Source organism: Theropithecus gelada, chromosome 3 (genome assembly GCF_003255815.1).
Source record: "Theropithecus gelada isolate Dixy chromosome 3, Tgel_1.0, whole genome shotgun sequence".
Lineage (NCBI taxonomy): Eukaryota > Metazoa > Chordata > Mammalia > Primates > Cercopithecidae > Theropithecus > Theropithecus gelada.
The window spans coordinates 158,991,021-159,014,024 of record NC_037670.1 but is presented as its reverse complement, the minus strand read 5'-3'; the positions used below and the strand labels follow the sequence as shown (position 1 = coordinate 159,014,024).

The 23,004-nt window shown below is 44.7% G+C and overlaps 1 protein-coding gene across 1 annotated transcript; it reads right to left on the bottom strand.

The window, feature by feature from the left end:
* Window positions 1–92: 92 nt before the first annotated feature.
* Window positions 93–13,500, bottom strand: LOC112620015 (aldo-keto reductase family 1 member B10-like). The gene is made up of 10 exons (XM_025377998.1): window positions 13,117–13,500; window positions 10,353–10,520; window positions 9,149–9,265; window positions 8,084–8,161; window positions 4,399–4,521; window positions 4,005–4,111; window positions 3,504–3,585; window positions 2,891–2,974; window positions 2,161–2,243; window positions 93–448 (listed from the first exon to the last, which is right to left on the bottom strand). The coding sequence occupies exons 1-10, from the start codon at window positions 13,180–13,182 to the stop codon at window positions 406–408; spliced, it is 951 nt and encodes a 316-aa protein (XP_025233783.1). The 5' UTR covers window positions 13,183–13,500; the 3' UTR covers window positions 93–405.
* Between the last annotated feature and the right edge of the window lie 9,504 nt (window positions 13,501–23,004).

Sequence of the window (23,004 nt, the reverse complement as noted above, 5' to 3'; positions counted from 1 at the left end):
GGTTATTTTGAGGATTCAGTGACTTCCCCCACAGGAAAACACTTCACATGGTATGGGAACATAGTCCACTCTCAATCCATCTTGGTTACCATCATTATTTTTTATTATTGATCTTTACATCCTCAGTGTTGGCAGAATTTCTTGTGCTTAACAAATATTTGTTCAGATCAGAGAAGTGGAAAAAATTGTCATCTGCTTATTCAAGCCATGTTTTTCTGTGATATTCTGATCCTAGTTGCACATACAGAAATACATGTCTAAAACAGCACCTCGATTCTGGTCTACAGCAGGATGAAGTTCACTGTGATCTCAGATAAGCTTGGCTAAAATAGGACGTGAGTGGAGATAGTCACACTTCAGCGAAGAAAGAGAATTCCCTGTGTAATGTCTCCAGGAGATTCAACCTCAATATTCTGCATGGTAGGGGTAGTCCTCCAAATGAGAGGATCTGCAGAAACAAGAAAAGAGAGAAACTCTGTTCCATCAAAGCAAAAACTCTGGTTGAGAAGGCATTCTTCTTTGGTGGACTCTATCATATCTGTGCTCTCTCAGCCTCCTCCCTGCAAGAATATAAGAAGGGTGCTCACACCTTGACCTTCCCTCAAACTGATACGAGGGCTTTGCTAGGAAGGAGGACAGACAGTGACCAGGGCACGGGAAACAACTCAGAATGACAACTCATGGTTAGCCTGGTGTCAGGTGAGGCAACTGACAAGTCTTGTCCCAATCCACTGTCACAACATGCTGAGGTAGGAAACAACGGCAGAATTGACAGCTTGGGGTTTGTTATGAGTATTAAATGAGATAATAGCACTGGCAAAGGGCTCAGGACCCTGGCACATTCTCAGCGAAGGTTCAATGGATGTTAGCCGAGATGAGTATTATCATCCTACTTTATAGGTAAAGAAACCAACTAAGAAAAACTAGGAAATTTACCCAACGTCACACAGCTAAGAAACCAGGGTTAGTGTTGGATCTGAGGCCAGGTGCACTTACTCCTGAGCCACCAACCCATTGCCTCCACTGGATATGATGTTCATTGGAAGGTCAGCCATTCAGTTTGGGGGAGAGTCCCATTTTATGTTCACCCTGCCTTTTTACACTAAGCAGCTGCTACTTTGTTAAACACTGATAAAAATAAGCCATTATAAGATGAGGAAAGGCTTCTGTGATACTAAAGGTGGGCAGAATAGATATGGAATATCACGACAAGCAAGCTGTGCTTGAGATACTGAAACCATTTTTAAAAGCTGAAAAATCATTTTGGCTATAGAAACATTGGAAGAAATTCAAATTGTCATTGAATTACAGACCTCGAAGTAATAAATGCCAGACAACTCTCTTTGATATATTTCATTAGATACATTAATCAGAAAGTATTGATTGTAAAGAGATGATTTAGGATTCCCACCTAGCCAGAGTGAAAACTTTCTTTCAACCACTTATCTGACATTTAAAGTAGAGTTACCACCACCTCCTTTAAGAGGCATTTGGAGATTATTTAATCCAGCCTCCCTGGCCTTCTTCCTTGAATGCTCTAAACACAATCCCACCTCAGGGCCTTGGCACCTGCTGTTATCAATTCCAAGAATGCTCTTTCCCCAAATATGCATATGGCATATCCTTCACAGCAAAGCCTCCCTTGACCCACCCTGTATAAAGGATCCGTCCCACTACCACCCACCACTTCCTATCCACTTTGCCCTACTTTATTTTTCTGTCTAGCATTTGTTACTGTCTGTCACATGTATTTTGAGTTGATTTATTTCTGTTCTGTCTTCTTCCCTCCCTCCCTAAGCATGTGGAGGCAGCAGCTTTGCATAGTATGATAACCCAAGCACCTAGAAAATGCCTGGCACATAGAGGACCACTAGATATTTATTGAATGTAGGAATAAATGAATGCTCACCTTCTGCCTATTGACAACACACCTTCTGTTACAATTCTAGCTCTACATCCAGAAGTTCAGACAATGAGCAGCAATTAGAGATGTGTCCCTCGCAGTGATTCCCAGGCACCCCAATTTTTACTTACAAAACTGCCCCAAAATTGTATTTGAAGACACAAGTAGTCCCAGCAGCCTTCTAGTCCTTTCAGCTAACTCTCTACCAGTTTAGAAAATCTCCTGGCAATGCTCCTAGTTAACTCCATGCAACTTACTGCAACCCGGTGCAGGCCCTCCAGTTTCTGTTGAAGGTGAGGATGGTTGCCATCTCCTCATCACTCAATTTAAAGTCAAAGACCTGGAAAGATAGGAGTTCCAGTACATCATCAGTAAGGCCATTACTGCTGTGACTGGAGACTGTCAGCCATTCTAGCAGGGAGTTCTAGCAGCACAAACTGGTCACAGGTGTTTTTCCCATTATGTCCACGGGATGCAAATTTTTCTCTAAATTAGGTCCTACACAAAGACCACAGTATTTGTAGTGCTCAGTGTTCTAGGGGAGGGAGACCAGGCTCACAGGCACTAAGCCCCAGGTGTGCACAGGCCCTGTGCTCCATGATGCGCCCTTCTAGAAGACAGTTCTCCAAGGACAGTTCACACCTCCTCTGCTGCCAGAAGATGAGCAGGGAGGCCAGGACAGTCTGCTCATGTGGTGGCCCAGGGCTTAGCTGCTCAGGGGCAACTGAGGGTCTTCTCAGTGGTGTGAGGCACAGCTGTGCTCACACCTGACAGGGCTTCAGCAGGCACCGTCCCCAGCATGTCCTAAGCCCATGGGTCATTCATCTCAGGTATATTGAGCCTAGCACCCTATACTGGAAAATGATAGGGTGGTGGGAACGGAGGGGGCCAAAGACAGTGGAGGAATGAGGTGAGAATCCTGGTGAGAGGGTCTGCCTCTGCCCCACCCCACTGAGAAGTACCAGGGCCGACCAGCCGGGATCTTACCTGAATGTTCTCAACAATGCGTGCTGGTGTCACAGACTTGGGGATCACAATCACATTCCTCTGGATATGGAAACGGATCAGAACCTGTGCGGAAAGGGGACATCATGTTTCCACTCAGCTACAAGGACCCCTCCTTTTATGGAACGGAAGAATAAAACATCTCTGCAGCTCACTGTGGCTTCAGGTACAATCGCTGATACTGACTGAGCCCTTTGAGCTATTAGATTTGTGTCAGCCCCTCGCTTCATTCTCTCCCTTCTCCTTAGGGACAACTCTGTGATCTTCATTTTTTAGGAATAAAGAAAGCAGTTTAGGTCGTAAGGCTGATCAGAGGTGGAGGTGGCATCTGCACCTATATCCCTAGACTTCAAAGCCATGCTTTGCGACTTGGCTGTAGGGCTTAACAGGAAGCTGTGAGGCAGAAGCTATCTTTGTTTCAGTGACGGCTCTTGTGTTTCCTGGAGGTTCCAACAGACTTCGAAGGAAACACTTTAGATGGCTTCAGCTCCTGTGTTCTTCCCCTTTAAAGAGTTAGTTGAGGACAACACAAGAAATGAAACATGAGACTGGAAAAAAGACTTGTTGGATAACAAGAAAAATAAAAATATGGTACCTGGGCTGTGGTTTTCTTGTGCTTTGCAGCAATCTCCTTAATCTTGGGATCCTCCAGCAGGGAAGGGTCCTCTGGCTTGGCCCTAGAGGCAGAAAGATGCTGATGTGAACAATCACCATGGCTACCATGTACAGATGGACACCACACCAATGAGGGTCTCAAGACTGATCATCAGAGCCTCTCCATCTGGGAGACAGGCAGGAGGACCTGGAAGCTTGGGTCCTTCCCCCGGGCTCTGAAGCCTCAGCGTTTTGCAAAGCCTGGTTCATCCTTGGGTGGCTGAACTGGAAATATTCCCAGAGGGTCAAACACGTCGCCCATGTTTTTGTTGTTGCTGTTGTTGTGGCTTTTCAATTCCCATTTTTTACCACCGTCTTCCCATTTGGTTGTACCAAATGCATTACCTTACCAGTGACTTATGGTCTCATACCAATATTTACCAAATATAAAATAATGTTTTTAAGATTATCAAGAGAAGGATCCACTGCTTGGAAGCCTCACCAAGGTCTATCCGGAGAGCCCAGCGGGCTGTAGGCTGTAACGGTGATGCCCTTGGAGTGGCAATACTGGATCAGTTTCTCCTGCGTGAGGTACGGGTGACACTCAACCTGCAACAGCAAACAATCCTCATCACGGGGAAAGCTGGCTGGCTTTTTGAGTTGGTCATAGGGAGTTCTACACAGACACCCAAAGACCACCAAGCAAAGACCAAACATCTACCCACTGAGATTCTTGCTAAAAAATCCATGAGATCAGCCTCACACCTCCCACAAGTGTCCTGATCACTGACCCCTGAGGTGACACTCGGGGCATAGATAGCATTGAACATTCCTCCCAATGTTTAAGAAGTAATAGGGCAAGACCTTTATTTACCCTTATACTAAACAGAATTTACCTGGTTAGTCACTGGTTTATATTTCAGTCCAGGTTTGTTCAAGAGCTTCTCAATCTGGAAGTGGTTGAAATTGGAGATGCCAAGGGCTTTCACCAGCCCCTCATCCACCAGCTCCTCCATGGCCTGTCATAGAAAGGAAGACCTTTTGGGCAGCCCCAGAGGGACTACAGGGACCCTGGCTTCCCTTAGTCCTCCCTGGGTCAGAGATTGCTAAAGGATCCAGAACAACAGGGTTAGCCGAGGCATTCACAGGAAATTTCAGTCCAGGGCCTGGGTGCCCATCAGTGAATGTTCCAGTACTACTGCCCCTCCTCAGCCCAAGAAAAACTAGGAGTAACAGGTAAAGATTTTATATTCTTGCCACCCTCACCTTACACATAAAGAAACACACTCAAAATTATACTTCTGTACACAGGGGAAATATGAAAGTTTTGTAATGCAAAAAATAAAAAAATAAAAAATGAACATTTGCAAACTTATGAGATGATTTTATTTTTAATGAATCCAAATGACAGTGGGTAGCTACTGCTGTGTGTGCATTGTACACCCAAACCTGGGCAAGCTGTGTTAGTCAGGAAGAGGCTGCAGCATGTGGAGAAGCCTCACTTGTGGGTCCTGAGTCACTTTCTCCCACATCAACCGTGCTTGGGTTTGCAGGAAGGTCATGCGTATAGATTATGCCCTGGCAGGGGCACCTGGGCAAGGGGTTGTGTGGGGCTGAAACCTGACCCACCGTCTGCATATCCAGCCATGCTTCCCGGTACAGAAACTACAGGGACCCCCAAGGAAGGGAATCTTTGTATAACTTTTAGCCTATATTGGGCATTTTCCAAACTTGCCCAAAGATATCATATATGTTAGCAGCAGCCTCCAATGCAACATGTATTTATTAGCCATCTATTGCATGTTCCAGAAGTTGTCAGGATGTAAAAGTATACAATGTGCTTCCTTCTTCTGGGATTCTCATAGTCCAATTAAACTGTTAGGGTTCCCTTCTGTGGAGCCATTAACCATGACCCCGAGGTTACCTCAGATAACATGACCGTGGCATAGACAGAGTCAGAAAGGGCAGAGAAGGAAGAGATTCACACAGCCTGCAGCTGTCAGGGCAGACCTTCAGGTAGAGTTTAAAGTGAGCCTAAAAACAAAAAACAAACAAACAAACAAAAACAGAGAGAGAGAGAAAAGAGGGGAAAAACATGAGCCTATGAGACAGGAAGGCAATAGCAAAGCTCAGAGGCAGGGATGAACATGACTTGTTCAGGGAACTCTTTATCCAGCCCTTCTCAACTTTGGCTGCAACTTGGAATCACCAGAGAAGTTTAAAAACTACCGGTGGATGCAGTGGCTCATGACTGTAATCTCAGCACTTTGGGATAGGATTGGAACAGGGGGTTTGGGCCTGGGTTTCAGCAACCTAGGGTAAGTTTTTTAACTCTTGTAGACCTTCATATTCTCTTCTTAAAGTCTTATAATGCATACTAATAACATATATCTTTCTGATACACATTATCAGAGCCTGAGACAGGAGGATTGCTTGAGGCCAGGTGTTCGAGACCATCCTGGGCAACATAGCAAGACTCTGTGTCTACCAGAAAAATTTTTTTTAATTAGCTGGATGTGGTCGCATGTGCCTCTGATCCCAGCTACTTGGGAGGATTGCTTGAGCCCAGGAGTCCGAGGCTGCACTGTGCTATGATCTTGCCACTGTACCGCAGCCTAGGCAATAGGACAAGACTCTCTAAATTAAAACAAACAAAAATAAAAGTAATATCGGTGGCTGGGTTTCACCCCCCGGAGTTTGTTACAGATTTTATCTGAGTTGTAGCCTAGACATTGGGATTTGTAAACTCCTCAGGTGATTCTAATGCTCAGCCAACATTGAGACCACTAGCGTAGAGGAAGTTACTCAGTTGAGGAGAAGAGTTTAAAAGCTATGAAATCTTAAGGTTCCCTCAAACTGCCGATGGAGCAATTAGATAATTTAAAAGCTATTGTACATCATAGGTCAGGTTAGTTTGCCTGTCTTCGAACTTGACATCTTTATACTTTTTCCTCCCGTCTGCTTCAGGGTGGTCAATGAGGTTTCTACTGAACTGGCTGTGGGTCTACAGAAACATCCAGTGCTTTCATATTCAAGCCTGCTTGTTTCAAATCAGAGCCTGTGACCTTGATCACTGATATCTTTTCATGGCTTTCAAATGTTTTATTTAACAGTCATTCCTGTATTCATTCAGAAAACAGCACTGTGAGACGCAGGCTACACTTACATACTTGCCATACTTAATATCATCATAGGAGCTAAGGCAAAAAAACTGATCAAATGTAAGGCAAACTGCCAGGTGCAGTGGCTCACACCTGTAATCCGAGTACTCTGGGAAGCCGAGATGGGTGGATCCCCTGAGGTCAGGAGTTCGAGACCAGTCTGGCTAATACGGTGAAACCCTGTCACTACTAAAAATACAAAAGTTAGCCGAGCGTGGTTGTATGCACGTGCAGTCCCAGCTACTCAGGAGGCTAAGGCAGGAGAATGGCTTTAACTCGATAGAGGGATGTTGCAGTGAGCCAAGATGAAGCCACTGCACTCCAGCCTGGGTGACAAAGTGAGAGTCTGTCTTTAAAAAAAGAATGTTGTGTTTGTGGATTAATGTTTTTGGACCAACAATACACAGAAAAAGCTACATTTAATTGAATCTTGTCAATTCTAAGCATTTCAGAAAGGTGAGGCTTAATATATTTTCCCTTGTAAAACACAATACAAACTCGCAACTACATGCATCCCTACACAGACAGCTGCCACTATGACACCATTAACTCTTGGAGTCATATGCCAGTGTTCATTTATAACTCATTCCTCCACTTTGTTCTCTACTAGCATTTGCAAAAGGATAGACTGGTATAATAAAAAACGATCAGAGAAAACACTGATCCCTAATTCACTTTGAATGTGAATGATGTGAAACAGGTCATGATGTGATCTGGGAAGCAGGGCACTCAGGCTCCCTGATTTCTGGATTTGTGTTCACTGCCTGCCAAGCACCACGCTGATGGCTTTGGTGGTTGGACTTGTGACTCAGATGAGTCTAGGTCCAATCCCAGCTCTGCCACACACATTGTGACATGACCTGCGCAAGTCACCAATCAATCTAGGCTTCAAATGTCATTATTTATAAAGGTGGATGTTAACCCTGTCTTATAGGTTTAGATGATTAAATGGCTACTGTGACTAATGTTTCTGGCATGTAAACCATCTTAATCTTTATTGTACCCTCAAAAATATATATTAGTAGTATGTGTTATAAGACTTCTTTTTTAAGAAAAGAAAACTCAGCACTAAAAGAGTTACAAAACTGACCCTAGGTTACTCAGCTGCTATGAGCAAACCCAGGCCCAAACCTCCTGTTTCAAATGGCTCGCCCTGGTTTGTGAACAGCATGTGTGTTCCCCAAAGTGGGGTACATTGTATTTCCAGTCTTATTGGAAGACTCAGTTCTAGACTTGAAATCTAAATAGTATCAGATGCACCCAAAAGCCAAAGGTGATGAGGAAGATATTAGAAGAGCTAGAGAATCACAATGATGAAATTAGAAAGCATCAGGCACACGGCCTCTTTCATATCAACGGGAAGTCTCATGGATAACTGAAGATTTCTCTCCCAGCACACGTAGAGGAAGCTGGAACCTACCTCCCAGGCATCCAAGAACGTTGCTTTTCCACCGATGATATTACCTTTATCATCTTTGGGAAAAATGTTATCCCCAGACTGTAAATACAGAATGAAAAGTTTACTGGAATCTGCATCACGGCACTTGGTTCTGTTAAACAAGGTTTCAGGGTCCTGACTCTTGCTAAATACCACATGTGCACACCAGTTTTTCAGACTCTGCAGTACATGCTACAAGTATGTGAGTTTAAATAAAATCTCTATATCTACTATAGCATATTAATCCATATATTTTAGAAACCACTGGATTGACGTTAAGATCTGCAGTTAGTACATTCCAGAAGCCACCTTTATCACCATAGACATTCACCTCATACACCTAGATCCTGTGTACACCCAAAGGCAAACTTTCATTTCAGTATCACTGGATAAGGATTAGATCTCCAGGGTGTGGTTTTCTGGGGAAGATATTGGCCAGCTTCCATCCTTGCAGCTTCTAGAAGAGACATGGAATGAGGGATGGCAGGCCATCAGCACTCCCGCTGGTCAGGAGGGGAGAGAGCTGGAAATTTGTCTCTCCCACCCCTCAGGAGCAGCTAGAGCAGAGCCCCAGGCAATGGGAGCCGCGATGACTATTGGCTTCCTTCCAACATCACCGCACTTGGGCTTTTCTCCAAGATGCCACTCCCGGGGTGTGCTTTGCTTAATAAGATAATTAGGCCCTGGAATATAGTTATGAAAGTGTAATCCAAGGGATTTCCTGGGAGGGCAACTGTGGGGCACGAAATCAAGACAAAGGTGATAGGGCAGTTGCAACTTGTCTGGGCTGCCAGAAATCATGGCTTCTCTCAGACATAACTGCAAGAAAACGCAGGCATGTGGCCACCTCAGCAGCACACATGGCCTCAGCCTCCCTTCCATGCCAGCGTCTTTCTGCTCCAAGGTCTCTTCCTGACCACCTGACACTCCCAATTATGAACTACAAGGTCTCTTGCTCCAGTCCATACCACCCCCCAGCCCTAGTGCAGCTAGTATTTTCTGACACCTGCTCAGAAACTAGAGGCTGAGAAAGGGAGTCACTCAAACCTTGAATCCCTGTGGCCAGTGAATAAGATAGACGTCCAGATAGCTCAGCTTCAGGTCCTTGAGGGTCTTCTCAAAGGCTTTCCTCACAAGCGGTCTCTCAAAGAAAGTGGGCCCCAACTGCAAAGAGTGCAACAGTGAGCTGTTAATACTGAGAAAAGGAAGGGCCACATTATACCCATTGTCTTTGCCTTTTGATTTGCACCCTGATCTAACCTGGCACAGGCCATTTATAACAAAGCTGATTAAGATCTACGACACAGTGTGGAAGATCACCAGGGCTCAGCACGTCAATGACATGTCTTAAGTGTTAAAACCAATTTACTTTTTCAACTCTCCTAGTACTCTATATGTCTCTCAGATCATTTAAGTAAATGTGGCCACAGATTTGAAATGTTTACCTGTCTCAGTCTCTTCCTCAACTGTGGGCTCTCTGAGAGTAGGACTTGTGTGTAACTTTTAAATGTCAAGCATTCTTAGGCCTTCGAGAAAGATGGTCCTTTATCTGACCTATCTGATAGGTCCCTTATCAAGCCTGTCAGGCCCCAAATGATAACTTTATAAGGGCTTTATCCACACTTGGCTGCTACACAGTGGGGTCTATATGTCCCACCAGATGTATGCAATATCCAAGTACCTAGAACTAGTGTTTTCTCGCAAGTTGTGTATAATGTAAATCCAGTGATTCTCAACCCCCTCACACCCAACACCCCCTTCTTTTTTAAAACATTGTGTACCTCACCTTTCGATAGATTTAATGAAGAAAATCATATGTGACAATAGAAAAATGCTCCTACTGTTTCCAAAATGCCCTCTGGCTGACAGCCTCAGGGACATAGTCGCATGTCCACAGTGCTGACAGGGAGACCACACATCAAGCCCTGCCTGTACCCTTGGCCTCTGACTGCCTCTGGGCAGATGGTGGATCCCTCTGATGGGGAACACGGAGGCCCAGGGCAGTGCAGGGCTCCATGGAGACAAGCCCACTGTGGGAAAACCAACCCGCAGGCAGGTGGCGCAGCAACGACATGTTCAATGATCAATAGCGGCTTGGAGTATGGATAGAATTGTATCCACGGATGTTATCAAGGCAGGGATGAAAAGGGCTACATATAGAAAAGGCTGACAGAGATCTCGCTGCCGACCCGACCCAGATACTTCTGCCTGCCTTCAAGTGAAGGCCTCCCACCCAATGCGCCATGTACACCTTGCTGACGATGAACAGGTCCTCCCGCTTCACAGCCTGCTCTTGGATCTTCTCTTGGATGGCTTCCCCCACCTCATGTTCATTCTCATAGGCATAGGCACAGTCAATGTGGCGATATCCTGCATCAATGGCCACCTTCACCGCTTCTTTCACTTTGCCGAGAGGAGACTGAAAAGCAAAAGAAAAGCCCATCACACATGTTTTTTTTTTTTTAAGCGATGGGGAGTTGCCATGTTGCCCAGGCTGGCCTCACACTCCCAGGTTCAAGCAATCCTCCCACCTCCCCAGTAGCTGGAAATATACCACATTCAGCAACCAACATGTTGTCTTGTCCCCAGACCACCTTCAACAAGCTGCCCCACATGGCCCAGTTTCTCCAAACCAAGGCCTCACTGGGGTCTCCTTTGCCAGGCGATATCCGGGAGGATATCCGGGAGGATACACACTTTATTATGATTATGTCCTATGTCCTGTCCTAGTTAAAGTCAGTTCCCTTTCAACCAGGTTAGTCCTGAAATGTCTTCAGGTGTGTCGGGGAGTGCAGATGGCTCCACTGCAACTTCCTGAAGACCCAGATGAAAGCTTGACTATAAAAAACCCAGAGGAATTTTCAGACAATATCCCCAAATGGTGATAAGGATCTGGATAATGGTCATTACAGCATCAATCCGGATTCCAACACTTACTGGGTGTGTAGGTCTAAGTAGTTGATTCCATCTCTCTAAACCTTGTCTGCAAAATGGAAAAAAAAAAAAAAAAACATAGCACCAGCCTCATGAGGCCTTTGTGGTGATGACACGCTGCAATGAATGTTAAGTTAAGCACATCACCTGACACACAGTAAGTCTCAGTAGAGGCCATTCATTATACAAGGATCCTTTCAGAAAGAAAGGAGAAATAGAAAACCTTATAGGAATAGAGTTTGTTTTCCATTCCTATAAGAAGAAAGAGGGAGGGAGGGAGAACAAGAGAGAGGGAGAGAAAGAAGGGAAGGAAAGAAAAGAAAGGAAATAGAATTATCACATATTTGTTCTAACCTAACCAAGCCATGATGGGGGCAAAAAGCACTTAAAACTAGATCTCTCACAAAATAGTCTTTAAAACATCTTCTACTGTGAGATAACAAACATTGAAAAGAACACAATATATAGATGCACAGCTGCCCTACCACCTGAACAAGAAACAGGCTGCTGCCAGGCATCCAGAAACACCCCTGTGTCCCCCACCGCTACACTACACCATCCTTCACCTCCACTGCCAAGTTCATAATCCTTTAGTCTATCGTCTCCACGTGTTGAAGATGGCTTGTTTCGTAATTCTTACATTCAATTCCAAAATTGTGAAACTGTCTGGTAAACTTACCCAGGGTGAGCAGATTCCCTAGAGTTCTGGAAGTGATTTTGTGTTCCATTTATATAGGATTGAAGCTCTGATTTTGGGCAAATCTTGCTATTGAACAAGAGACGCTGTGCATGAATCAAGCTGGAAGTGATCTGTTCGTCCAGATACACCTAGAATGTATCCTGAGAATGACCCAGTGTGGCAACAGAGTGTCCTACCCTCCAGCTCGGCACAAGAGAGGGGAAACATCAGGGTGCACAGAAGGAAAGAGCCAGAGGCAGAAGACTCAGCACAGGCATTAGCCATGAGGGATAGGAGAGAAGAGGAATTCCAAAGACTGCTTCTGGTCGCTAGTTAGGGTAGTGCCATCATGGATGGAAATGGCAAAGAAGGCAGAGTGAGGTGGTGATGGAACAACTTCAAACTTAGCCTAAGAGAGGCTCAGGAACCTGCCTCACTGAGTCCTGGATGTGCCTTACGCCGTTTTGCCAGCTGACATTAACACAGCCAAGTGTAGCTCAGGACTCTCAGCCCAGGCTCTCGGCAGCCCCAGCACGTTGCAGATTTCAGTGTGTACAGGAACCACCTGGGGATCTTGTAAAAGTGCAGACGCCCATCAGTAGCCTGGTGTGGAGCCTGAGACTCTGCGTTTTCTCTCTCTCTCTTTCTCTCTTTCTTTCTTGGATCTCACTCTGTTGCCGAAACTGGAGGACAGTGGCACAATCACTGCTCACTGCAGCCTTGACCTCTCAGGCTCAACACTCAATCTCCACCTCAGCCTCCCAAGTGGCTGGGACTACAGGTGTGTCCCACCATGCCCAGCTAATTTATTTATTTTTTGTAGAAATGGGGTCTTACCATGCTGCCCAGACTGGTCTCCAACTCCTGGGCTCAAGCAATCCTCCTGTCTGGGTCTCCCAAAGTGCTGGGATTACAGGCATGAGCCACCACACCCGGCCAGTTCTGCATTTCTAACAAGCTCCCAGGTCATATGGATTCTGCTAGCCCAAGTCCCACACCCTGAGCTGCAAAGGGATGCCAAGGACTTGGGGGTCTGCATCATCTCTGCAACCACCCGGCCCACAACAAAGCCACAGCCAAGACTCTGGGGAAATGTTGAGCCCAATTGTCTCCTAGAGCCAGAGAGAGAAACTGCCCTGGAAAACAATTTTAGGTCCAACAGCTGCTTGAACTTTGATACTTGCTAGAGAAGCTCTCAGCACTGCTGGGAAAGCCAGCCTTGGAGCTTTGCAGCCTGAATGAGCTCTGAGAAAAGAAAGCAAGCTGAGTCTCGGCTCCAGGACTGAATCTCACCTCTCCAAACCCCTGCCCGACCTCCAGGCTTTCCTGGCTGAATGCAGAAAGAGAAAACACCCAAAGGCCCCTCCAGGGAAGAAGGCTGTGCAAAGATTTGCATATTTACCTTCCAAGTGCCCAGGCCCACAATGGGCATCTTGGCTTTGGTACTGAGCTCCACAAAGGTGGCCATGGTTGGTGCAGAAATGATTCTGAGTGAGCAGGTAGAAGTCTCACGTCCTGCTTTTTGTTGTTGTTTTTGAGACAGTCTTGCTGTGTCGCCGAGGGTAGAGTGCAGTGGTGCGATCTCGGCTCACTGCAGCCTCCGTCTCCTGGGTTCAAGCAATTCTCCTGCGTCAGCCTCCCGAGTAGCTGGGATTACAGGCGCCCACTGCGACTTCTAGGTAATTTTTATATTGTTAGTAGAGACAGGCTGGTCTCAAACCCCTGACCTCAGGTGATCTGCCCACCTCGGCCTTCCAAAGTGCTGGGATTACAGGCGTGAGCTACCACCCCGGCTACGTGCTGCTTATGAAGGCTGGTGTTATCTACAGTGGGAGGAGTTGGAGCCTGGCCACAGTAGCTTTCCTGCCATAAGCAAACAGGAAATCCATTCCAGGCTTTCGTGAGAATGAGGATTATGTGAATGAATTATTAATCACGTCAACTTTGTGTAGAGTTCTCTGTTCGGTAACAGTATCATTGGAGTTTCTGCTTGTTCGCCATGACTCAACAAATTCAACACCCCCAAAAGTTGGAAAGTAGGCAGGGAGAGAGAAAGGAAGGAAAGAAGAGTTGGGGGAGGGAGGGAAAGAAGCCTGGCCAACACAGTAAAACCCTCTCTACTAAAACTACAAAAATTAGCCAGGCACGGTGGCACATGTCTGTAATCCCAGCTACTTGGGAGGCTGAAACAGGAGAATTGCTTGAACCTGGGAGGCGGAGGTTGCAGTGAGCCGATCGTGCCACTGCACTCCAGCCTGGGCGAGAGAGTGAGACCCTATCTCAAAAAAAGAGAAAGAACGAAAAAGAGAGAGAAGAGAGAGAGACAGAGAAAAGAAAGAGACAAAGCAAAGCAAAGAAGGAAGAAAAAACAGCGGCTTTCTCTCCCTGTGATGCTTTCCTCTGTGAAATGGAGTCTAGGGAGGAGAGGTGAGAAACAGTGTTTCCATTTTAAAAGTAGCAATTCCAGGTTCAATGCAGAGATGGTCAAATCCTGGGCTGATTAGAGTCAGCTGTAACTAGTTGGTAGTCAGCAATCTAGGGAACATGATACAGGCCTGGGCCATGCTGTAACATGCCGTGACAGGCCAGGGCCACATCACAGCGTCAGCTTCGGCTTGCGGGTAGTGGGTTTTTCTGTCTTCTTTGCGTTCTTGTTTATGAGTTGGGTTTGGCTGAAAATTGAAATGGACTTGAACCTCTAGGCTATGGCTTATGACAGCTCATAGAGGGCAATTGGCATGATATTTTGCACCTATGAGTGAAAGATCTTACACTTCGTTGATGTTTTTGAAATTATCTACTTCAACATTAATAATACATGCATGGGCCGGGCATGGTGGCTCACGCCTGTAATCCCAGCACTTTGGGAGGCTGAGGAAGGTGGATCACTTGAGCTCCAGGGTTTGAAACCAGCCTGGCCAACATGGTGAAACCCTGTCTCTGCTAAAATCCAAAAATTAGCCAGGCATGCTGGCACATAGCTGTGGTCCCATCTGCTTGGGGGACCTGAGAATCACTTGAATCTGGGAGGGGAAGATTGCGGTGAGCCAAGATCGTGCCACTGCACTCCAGGCTGGGCGACAGAGAGAGACTCCGTCCCAGAAATAGATACGTAAATACACGCATGCCTCATCATCTGGTGGCCACAAAGTCTCCTGGATCTGCACATGGGGCTCCTTATTTTCCCAGTGGATACTGGATGACATGCAGGGCTAGTATTGTTGAAATAGTAAATGCTTAGTGACCGTCAAGCTAAATAACAGAGAGAGGTCCCTAAAAGAAAAATATTTCTCTGGGAGTAGAGCACTGCAATGGGAATACGCATGCGGCAGTAAACTATGTATATATTTGGGGAAATAAAGGAAGACAAAAGTTTTCAAGAAAAAAATCAGGATTATCTAATTGCTTTGAAATAATTAGCTTTGGCTACAAAGATCAATCATGAAAGTGTTAGTTTGAGGTTTGAGAGGCAGTTGTTGGCACAGGTCCTTGTGGAGTATGTTTTGTGTTCAGTTGCAATGGCCTTTGTTCAAGGTTGCGGTTTTTGCAGTCTTTCGTGGTAATTTTGGTTTTCAGTTGTACGACCATTAGAACCCTCCTTTCATGGCCTTCGGAGCTGTATTTGTTGTTTGTTTTTTAACATTAGTGACTCCAGTTTGATTCTGACCATTTTTACATGATGCACAGAAAAAAGAAATTTGTATTATTCATAATAATATTCCTTGGAGAACCACTTAACTATGAATCGGTGAGGAGGGAGATCTTTTTTATATAATTGAGGTTAAGAAGGTATATCGATTAGCTGTTTTCGTGTAACAAACCAACTGGTTATAACAGCAACCATTTATTTGCTGGTGATTTTGTGAGCTGGCAGTTTGGGCAGGAAGCAGCTGATAAGCCAGTCTCAGAACCACGTGGTGTCAGCTGGGTTTCCTCACCTCTGTGGGCTTCAGTGGGGTGGACCGGGATGACAGGGAAGGCAGGGACCCCTCTTCACATGTTTTTCGTTTTCCATGAGGGTAACTTGGACTTGTTCACAGGTAGTGGCATTGTAGGAGGCCTACTCTCGGAATGTGAACAGTGTCACTTCTGTCACCTTCTATTGATCAAAGCAAGTCTCAAGGCCAGAAAAGGGCCAAGGAGTAAGGGAATAGATTCCACCTCTTGAGGCGATTGGTTACAGGGAATTTTGGCTAATTTTTTTTTTAAAGGTAGAGTCTCTGTCACCCAGGCTGGAGTGCTGTTGCACAATCTTGGCTCACTACAACCTCTGCCTCCCGGGTTCAAGTGATTCTCCTGCCTCAGGCTCCCGAGTAGCTAGGACTACAGGTGCATACCACCACACTCCGCTAATTATTGTATTTTATTAGAGACGGGGTTTCACCATGTTGGCCAGGATGGTCTCAATCTGCTGACCTTGCGATCTGCCTGCCTTGGCCTCTCAAAGTGCGGGGATTACAGGTGTGAGCCACCTCGCCTGGCTGAATGTTGGCTATTCTAAATCAACCCCAGGTTTCATAAGAACTTTGATTAGCTCCTTTCTAGCTTCATGAACTTACGAATCTGTTCCTGGTTTTGCACCGTTAAGAAACTCTCATTTTTCAAATCTGATGAATATATGTCCATAAGATGCTTTACTTTGTTAAAAATAAATACATAAAAAATTGAGAGAAAATTAGTTTGTAGAAGAAAAATGAATGAGTAGTATCATATTTCATTCTCACATCCATCTCTCTAAGAAATGGATCTGTCCTTCAACATCTGTTCCTAACCCATACTGTTCGAATATACATGGCTGTCGGTCATGGTCTGGGGATTATTTATAATCAGCCACAAGGAGTTACAGTGTAATGGCTTACAATTTGGTGGGGTGGGACCACAGACTAATCGGAGTTTTTTGTTTCAGTCCTCATAACTTATTTGAAGCAGGGGGCTCGGCTGTCCACCCTTTGTACTTAGTAGTCCACCAAACATCTGCCCAGTCACCACAGGGACTTTTAGATCTCCATACTTATACTTGCTTGATGTTTTGTGGTATGGACATGGACACTTATCAACATGGGATAGCTTCCTTTGAGCCTGCTCCTCTCCACACGGATGACTGAATAGGCATCGAACAGAAGGGTTAAAAAATGACTAGCCTGAGTTATACTGATGACAAGATGACCTTCTGTTGAAAAAAAATAGAGAGAATAAACAAGTGATTATTAAGCTCTTTTTAGAGTTAATTTGGTGGGGGTTGGACCTGGAGAGACAGTTCATGACTGTGGAGGTGGTGGCACCTTCTTGACTCAGGTGTGATGAGTCCTTCCTCTTTCTGCTGTCCGGACTGCGTCTCAGTAGTTAGGAGCACTAGATAGGGTCCTTCCCAGGCTGGTTCGAGCTTCCTTTCCTTCTACCTTGGATGAGAACGTGGTCTCCAGGCCGATGCTGATGTTCTGGAAACTCCAGGGGTGACGCCTGTGCTAGGAGACCTTCAGTCTTAATGGAAGAGAAGGTAGAGGATAGAACAAGCATATAATTTTTGAGGAACTGATCCTTTGTTTCAAACGTAGCGCTGTCAGCAGTGGAGTGTAAGTAGGGAATTCCACAGAACATTTCATAAGGTGACAGGCCAATATCTCTCCGAGGGGCAGTCCGGATTCTTAACAAGCAACAGAAAGACATTCAATCCATGGCAATCGAGTTTCTAAAGCTAACTTCAGTGGTTTTTTAGAGTCTGATTCATCCACTCTAGGCTTCCTGAGGAAGATGGATGCCAAGGGGTATGGTATTCCCAATGCATTTCTAGTGCCTGGGCTCACTTCTTAGTGACATGCACAGTGAAATGGGTTCCATTATCTGAATCAATATTTTCTATTAGTCCAAATCTGGGTGCGATGTTATCACTTAATGCTTTAACTACATTGCTGGCAGTTGCACGTGAGAAGGGGATTGCCTCTACCCAGTGGGTACAGTGGTCTATTATTACTAATAAGTACACCGACCAATTGGAGGCATTTCAGTGTAATCAATCTGAACACTTTGAAATGGTCTCAGCCCCGGATATCTTCTTCCAAAGGGCCATTTACTTAGAACCTGCTTATTAGTTTTTTTACATATTAAGCAACTATTTATACCTTGTTTGTTCTGGGTGTAAATTCCTATACACCCATAAACCCGGAGAACTGCATCGCACATTGCTTGGGGTCCCCAATGGGTGCCTTGACATAATTGAGACAGATTTCCCTCATGAGAGGTTTTGACAACATTCCCCTTTGGTCTGGTAATATCCATTTCCTTTCTGCATTTTGTTTAGCTCCTATTCTTATCAACTTCTTTTTTTCAATGGAAGAGAAAACGGGGGTTGCAGTAGGAGAAGGAAGGCATGGAGTTAAATGGAAGAAATGGCAACTTGTTTTGCTATTTGATCTGCAGGATTATTTCCTTGACTTGTGAAAGGCAAGTCCTTTTGGTCCCCTGGGACATGTACAATAGCTGTCACTTCTGGCAGCTGGAGATTGTTGAGGACACGAGCATCAGTTCTATTTGAACTAAATCTTGGCCTCTACTATTGATAAGACCCCTCTCCATCCCAGTTTTTCCAAATGTGTGTGCCACCCCAAAGGCATACTTAGAGTCAGTACAGAGAGTGTTTTCTTGGTTTTGTAAATGTCCTAAAGCTTGGCTGAGTGCAAACAGTTCACACCCTTGGGCAGACCAATTATCAGGCCACTTTCCTGGTTTTACTTTGCAAGCGTCTTTCCATTAATCACTGAATACCTATTATGGTTTTTTTTAATCACCTGGGAGGATCCACCTATGAATCAGTGCCCTCCTGTCTTGAAGGGAGTTTTTCCTAAGTCTGCTTGAACTTTGGTATGGTAATTAATTAGATTGAAACATGCATGCTCTCGTTTTAAGTTTGGATCCCCCGTTAAAAAGCCTGCTGGATGAACTGCATTATTAGTAGTTAATATTAAATCATCTCTTTTTCCAGTAAGATAGCCTCAAATTTTAAAATTTTCACGTTAGTGATCTACCTCCTTGCTTTTTGATTTAATACAATTGTAACTTGGTGAGGCGTGGCCTGAACCCCCTAGGGAGTAACCTAAAACCACAGTTGGAGGGACAGCACAGTCTGGAGCATGGCCTGAAAAGGCTGTGGAGTAACCTGAAACCGCAGCCAGAGGGACCTGACACAGGAACCGCAGGGGCGGGATTGGGGGCGCTGAAGGAAGGAAGATGATTTACAGGATCCCATGGGTTAGTAGGTGTGGGTTGTCTAGGCATGGGAACTCTTTCCCTTTTAGAAACATTGGCTTTTGACTTTCTCCCTCTAGAGTCTGAAGGGTAGAGGAGAACTGGTCCCTGCCGCCAGCAGAGGGCGGAATCGATTTTTCCTGAGAGACAGGGCTCTTGTCATTAACATGTTCGATTTGGAGATGACAAATCTGCTCTTCTTTAGACTTGAATTTTGGCCAGAAAAGTGAAGGCTTAAGGGTGGATTCTCGAACTAAAATGAAACAACAATATTTTATCATCTACTGTTTTTGTTTTTACTTGGTTCTCTTATTATCTTTTCAAGACTTTAGCAGAAGCCCCAAGGGGCTATCAGAAGGAATTTCATCCTCTCTAGACTCTCTAGTTTTCCCGTCTTACTTGAAAGGTTCTCCGTCTTAGGGATTATGGGAGGGGGCCCAACCCCTCCTGTTAGAGATTTCTACCCTCCCCCTTCCTGGAGGCTTACTGAGGCTTTGGGGAAAGGCTCCAACCCCACCTGTTTGGATTTTCTACCCTCCCCCTTCCTCTTTGCTCTGTCTGTTCCTGCCTCTAGTTGATAGATGGCAGCATGAGGCCACAGACAAGACTCACTCACTCCACACAACCACCATACTTAGTCTCATTCCAAATGTAGCAGGACGAGCTGCCAACAAAACTCCTCAGACACCGAAATAAAGGAGGAAGGGGTTTGTTCCGTCAGAGAGGTATCAGCAAGACTTCTGTCTCAAGAGCCGAGCTCCCCGGGTAAGCAATTCCTGTCCCTTTTAAGGGCTCACAACTCTAAGGGGGTGCATGTGAGAGGGTCCTGATTGATTGAGCAAGCAGCGGGTACGTGACTGGGGGCTGTGTGCACCAGTCATTAGATCGGAACAAAACAAAATAGGGATTTTCACAGTGCATTTCTATACAATGTCTGTAATCTATAGATAACAGAACCAATTAGGTCAGGGGTTGATCTTTAACTACCAGGTCCAGGGTGCGGCATTGGGCTGTCTGCCTGTGGATTTCATTTCTGCCTTTTAGTTTTTACTTCTTTCTTTGGAGGCAGAAATTGGGCATAAGACAATATGAGGGGTGGTCTCCTCCCATAATACACTCTCAGCCTCCAACTTATCCCGACCACCTAGAAAATACTTTGTCACCTTCTCGAAGTCTCCTACCTTATTCCGTGCACAAGAATTACCTGCTCCTCTTATTGCCGCGGTCTTGCAAGGCTCTCTTCCCCACGTTGCTGAGAATCCAGATTTATTCCTTACAACAGGTGGGCCGTGATCTCCCTCATGCTAGGGGCATGGTAACTAGACAGTAGGATGCATCCCCTTTGGGTGGGGTGACTGTAGGCCTCCCTCCCAAAGGAGAATATTCGAGCCCCAAAGGTGGGAGCCAGAACTGTTAGGAGTAATGCTCAAAACCTTAAGAAAATTGAACACTTGAACAAAGGATTCTTAGCAAAGCAATTTTACTTCTGCGCCGAGGGGTGCCTCCTTGGCCAGTCCCCATGAGAGCACACAAGAACAAAAGGGCATGAGAGCCTTTATTCCTGACTCAAGTTCTCCCCCTGTACCCTTCCTCCATTGGCCAGCGTCAGGTTGTACAATCTAAACTCATCCTGGTTGACTAAACATTTGATTTTTTAAGATAAAGTGAGCATGTAAAGAAAAAAGCAGAGAATAAAGGGGAAGGAGTGTCTGTAAAGAACTCAAAAGTTAGTCCTCCTTCCAAATAGGGAAGGGAATGTGAGCTACTACTGATAACGCCTGGTACTGTGGCATGCCTGTGCATCTAACAAAGGCAAAAAGGGAAAAAGGAAAAAAGGTGTAGGGGTTACTATGAATTAGGGAATAAAAGATTGATCACATTATTTGAAGAGAAACCTCATCATATCCCACATATCCATCCATCCATCCATCCATCCATCCATCCATCAATCCATCATTCATCCAACCCTCATCCATGTATCCTCCACCCACCCTTCATTCCATTCATCCTTCCATCCTTCCTTCCCTATTTCCATCCATCCATCCATCCATTCATCTATCCATTGTTCCACACATTCCATCTATCCATTTATTCACCAGATATTATTGAGGCAGGGGAATATAATAATTAACAAAATGCGGAAATCCCTTCTCTCATAGAGCTTACATTCTAGTGGGTAGAAACAGGGTAAGCAAGCAAACAGCAAATATATAAAATATATAACACATGGATAAACAAATGCTATGGAGAAGCAGAAAACACAGAAGGCCAAGAGGAAATATCAGAGGAGATGGGTTAATTTTAAATAGGATGATGAAGAAGGGCCTCTCTGAGAAGATGATAAATCTGCAAGGAAATTAAAAATACAAGTCAGAATTATTCTAATACCTGAGGGCACAGCATCTCGGGCAGTGAGAATAGAAAGGGCAAAACCCTGAGGCACAAGTACCTCTCCTGTGTAATTTTTTAGTAACGGTCAAGGTCCTCTTGGTCCCCACCAACTCTCCCTAACTTATCTAGGGGTTGACATTTTTGAACCAACAAAAGTGCTGGAAGGCAACACTCTAAGATTTTAAGGGTGCAAAACTTTCATGACGTTTCTGGGAAAACGCTGACAACAAATGAGGAAAAACAAATGAATTCGATAGAATTTAAAATTAAATGTAATTAAATTCCTCTGCATTGTACATTCAGAATACGTATTTTCAAAAATGGAAAGACTTGTTAAATGAGAATAATTTGAAATAAAAGTGTCTTTTTCATTTGGTTTTCCCAGTGGATGTATAAAATAACTAATTGAGGTAAATCTGTTATTTTTTAAATCCTTAATGCCTTTCTAGAATGTAAAAGTTCATTTCTTATTGTGGAAATTTTGAAAATTATGTAAAAGTATAACAATAATAAACTTGTTGCCAAACATCATAGAAAAAAACTCTGTTACACAAATATTCATATCTTTCTAGATAGATTTGCCTTGTATTTCTAAGTTTTGTTGGTTTGATAGTGAAAAAGGCTTATTTTAATTTGCGTTTTTATTACTAGTCTGTACAATTTTTCATGTCATTTAATGGTCAACTTTTATGCACCAACTTTCTTTTGGGCACCTTAGATTTCTCTTATTGATATGAATAAGCTCTATTGATTCTAAGAAAATTGCCTATGGTTTTGTCCAGGTCTGTTTACTTCCTATTGTTTGTTTGTTTGTTTTTGTTTTGAGATGGAATTTCACTCTGTCACCCAGGCAGGAGTGCAGTGGCACAATCTCGGCTCCCTGCAGCCTCCGCCTCCTGGGTTCAAGCAATTCTCCTGCCTCAGCCTCCTGAGTGAGATTACAGGGGTGTGCCACCATGCCTAGATAAGTTTTGTAGTTTTATTAGAGACCGGGTTTTGCCATGATGGCCAGACTGGTCTCAAACTCCTGACCTCAAATGAACCACCCTCTTCAACCTCCCAAAGTGCTGGGATTACAGGCGTGATACACCACCGCTGGCATATTTTTGCATAATTGTCTGTTCAGAGTTTACATTGCTATAGTCATGCACGCTCATTAAAGCAAAACACACAAAAAACAAAAAAACACTTATTTCCAACAATCTTCACTCCTCAGGGTTCTTTCAAATTTTAGTGAAAAGTATTTTCTACAGAAGCCTCTTTGGTCTGTACATTTTTAACTATAATGTACAGTTAAATCTCACAATAATCCAATAAGTAGGGTCCAAATTTTGTTTAATAATATTTCATATAGCAACAGTCTCATTATGTTGCCCAGGCTAGTCTCAAATTCCTGGCCTCAAGTGATCCTCCTGCCTCAACCTCCGAAACTACTGGGATTACAGGTGTGAACCACCAGTCCCAGCTGGGTCCAAATTTTTAATCATGTAAAATGCAGAGTTGTTGCAAGGTTGTTGAAGTGACTGGAGCAGCCCTATGAAGTCAGGCATTAAGGGGTCTGGCTGGTGATCCAAATTCCTTTAGGTCCCAGTTATAGTTTGGCATCATCAGGCCAGCATTTGCCAGATCTCACTTCAATACAACAAGGGAAGTCTAG